The sequence below is a fragment of the Apis dorsata genome, unplaced genomic scaffold (assembly GCF_000469605.1).
Source record: "Apis dorsata unplaced genomic scaffold, Apis dorsata 1.3 scaffold_631, whole genome shotgun sequence".
Classification (NCBI taxonomy): Eukaryota; Metazoa; Arthropoda; class Insecta; order Hymenoptera; family Apidae; genus Apis; species Apis dorsata.
The window spans coordinates 89096-90779 of NW_006263826.1; the positions used below are offsets into that span (position 1 = coordinate 89096).

General features: G+C 41.4%; 1 protein-coding gene across 3 annotated transcripts in view; it reads left to right on the forward strand.

Moving 5' to 3' along the window:
- The first annotated feature begins 782 nt into the window (after positions 1-782).
- LOC102678042 (TOX high mobility group box family member 3-like) overlaps positions 783-1684 on the forward strand; it is a 17991-nt gene continuing 17089 nt past the window's right edge. The window contains exons 1-2 of one of the 3 annotated variants that reach the window (XM_006621336.2): positions 783-939; positions 1020-1117. In XM_006621336.2, coding sequence (XP_006621399.1) covers positions 897-939; positions 1020-1117 — 141 coding nt within the window. In that variant the 5' untranslated portion in view covers positions 783-896. The remainder of the gene's footprint in view (positions 940-1019; positions 1118-1684) is intronic. The other 2 variants (XM_006621338.2, XM_006621337.2) reach the window with 2 other exon arrangements.

Consider the following 1684-nt stretch of genomic DNA (forward strand, 5'->3'; position numbering starts at 1 on the left):
CTGCTTGCTTTCGCTCTCAGCGTCGACGTTGCTGTTCCCCAGTACCGGTGCGCAGTCGGTGGTCGCGGTCGGTGTCAGATGGTTAAAAGGAAACAGATTCGAGAGCGGAGCGACACCCATAAAGGATAAACACGTTAGTTGATCCACGTGCTCCGGCCTCGTAGCCGGCAGCCGGTTCCAAATCTCGAGATTTCGATTTGAGGCCAGCCTCGATTCGATCCTGTGATTCGATGCGAACCGGTGAAATGGTGTGATATAAAACGCAAGGAAACGTCGAAAAACCCGCGTAAATTTAATCGAACGAGGATAAATTAATATTATAATAATTCCTTCGCGCGTGTGTATCATCGACGTGTGTAACCATCCGTATGCATAACATCGAAAATATTGTGGAAGAACAAAGGACGAAAAAGGACTAATGGTTGATGGTCAAGAAATTGAAAAAAAAAAAAGGAAAAAAGATCGAATTCGAAGAGTTAGTTGTGTTTCACGTATCGCGGAGAAGGATATTGCAGTGATTTTTATCCTCATTCAAAATCGAGAAAGTTGTTCTTTTTCTTTAATTAAAAATCGGAATTGGAATCGAACGCGCTCTACGTTTACGCGCTCCTACTATCTACGTACTATATATATATATATATATGTAGAGTCGTGGGTTTGATCGATCGATCGTATTATCGATTCGATTTGCGATCGTAATAACCGTAGTATAAAATATCCGACTATAAAATCTCGTGGACGAGAAGAAAGAGAAAGATCGTCTGGTCGATATAGGAAGAAAGGAGGAGAAGAAGAAAAAGGAGAGGAAGAAGAAGAAGAAGAAGAAGAAGAAGAAGAAAGAAGCGCAAGGTGGCTGGGGGCGAGGAGGTGACCACCACGGCAGAAGCCGCGGGACGATGAGCGACGGCATAGTCGGTGCAATTGCGATCAGTTTGTTTGGTATCGGTCCTATACGGAATATTTTATTTCGTACATTCGTTCGAAGGAAAGATTTTTCACTCATCGAAGCCTCGTTCCAGGCAGCGAGAAGAAACGTCGAGACAGCATGGATGCTGGTTACACGATACTCGGCAACGATATCGATGTTTGCAGAATGTTCGACCAATTTTCTTACAAGGTTAGTTTTTCTTTTTCTCCCTCAACGGGACGCACCGCACATTTTTCTGTCACACGAGAGAATTTATTCCGCACGAGCAGTGTGTTAAGAAGCATGCACCCTGTCATCTCGTCTCCTTGTTTTTTCGCTTTCGTCTCTTTATCTTTGTCTCGATCGCTCTTGCACTCGATATCGATTTCCATATTTCGTTCGAACATATTTTTCTTTTCGTTTCGTTTAATTTCTCCCTCCCTTCCCCTCTTCAATTAATCACGCATTTAATTTCCTTGCAATTCTCGTGAATATCTTTGACTTGTTACTCTTATACAGAAATATTTTAGAGGAAGAGAAATCAAATTGTTGTCGATGGACCAAAGTCAAAAAGTTGAAAAGTATCGTCACTCGTCAATCGATTAACACGTTTTCGCTACTCGAAATTTTCTTCGAAAATCGAATCGATCGAATCTTCTTATCCTTTAGGATAAAATCGGAGAGGAACATCAGGATATAGATTCGCAGCTTGGATATCGTGCTACCTTTATTTCCGTATTCCGGGTATATATATATGTGTATATATATATATATATA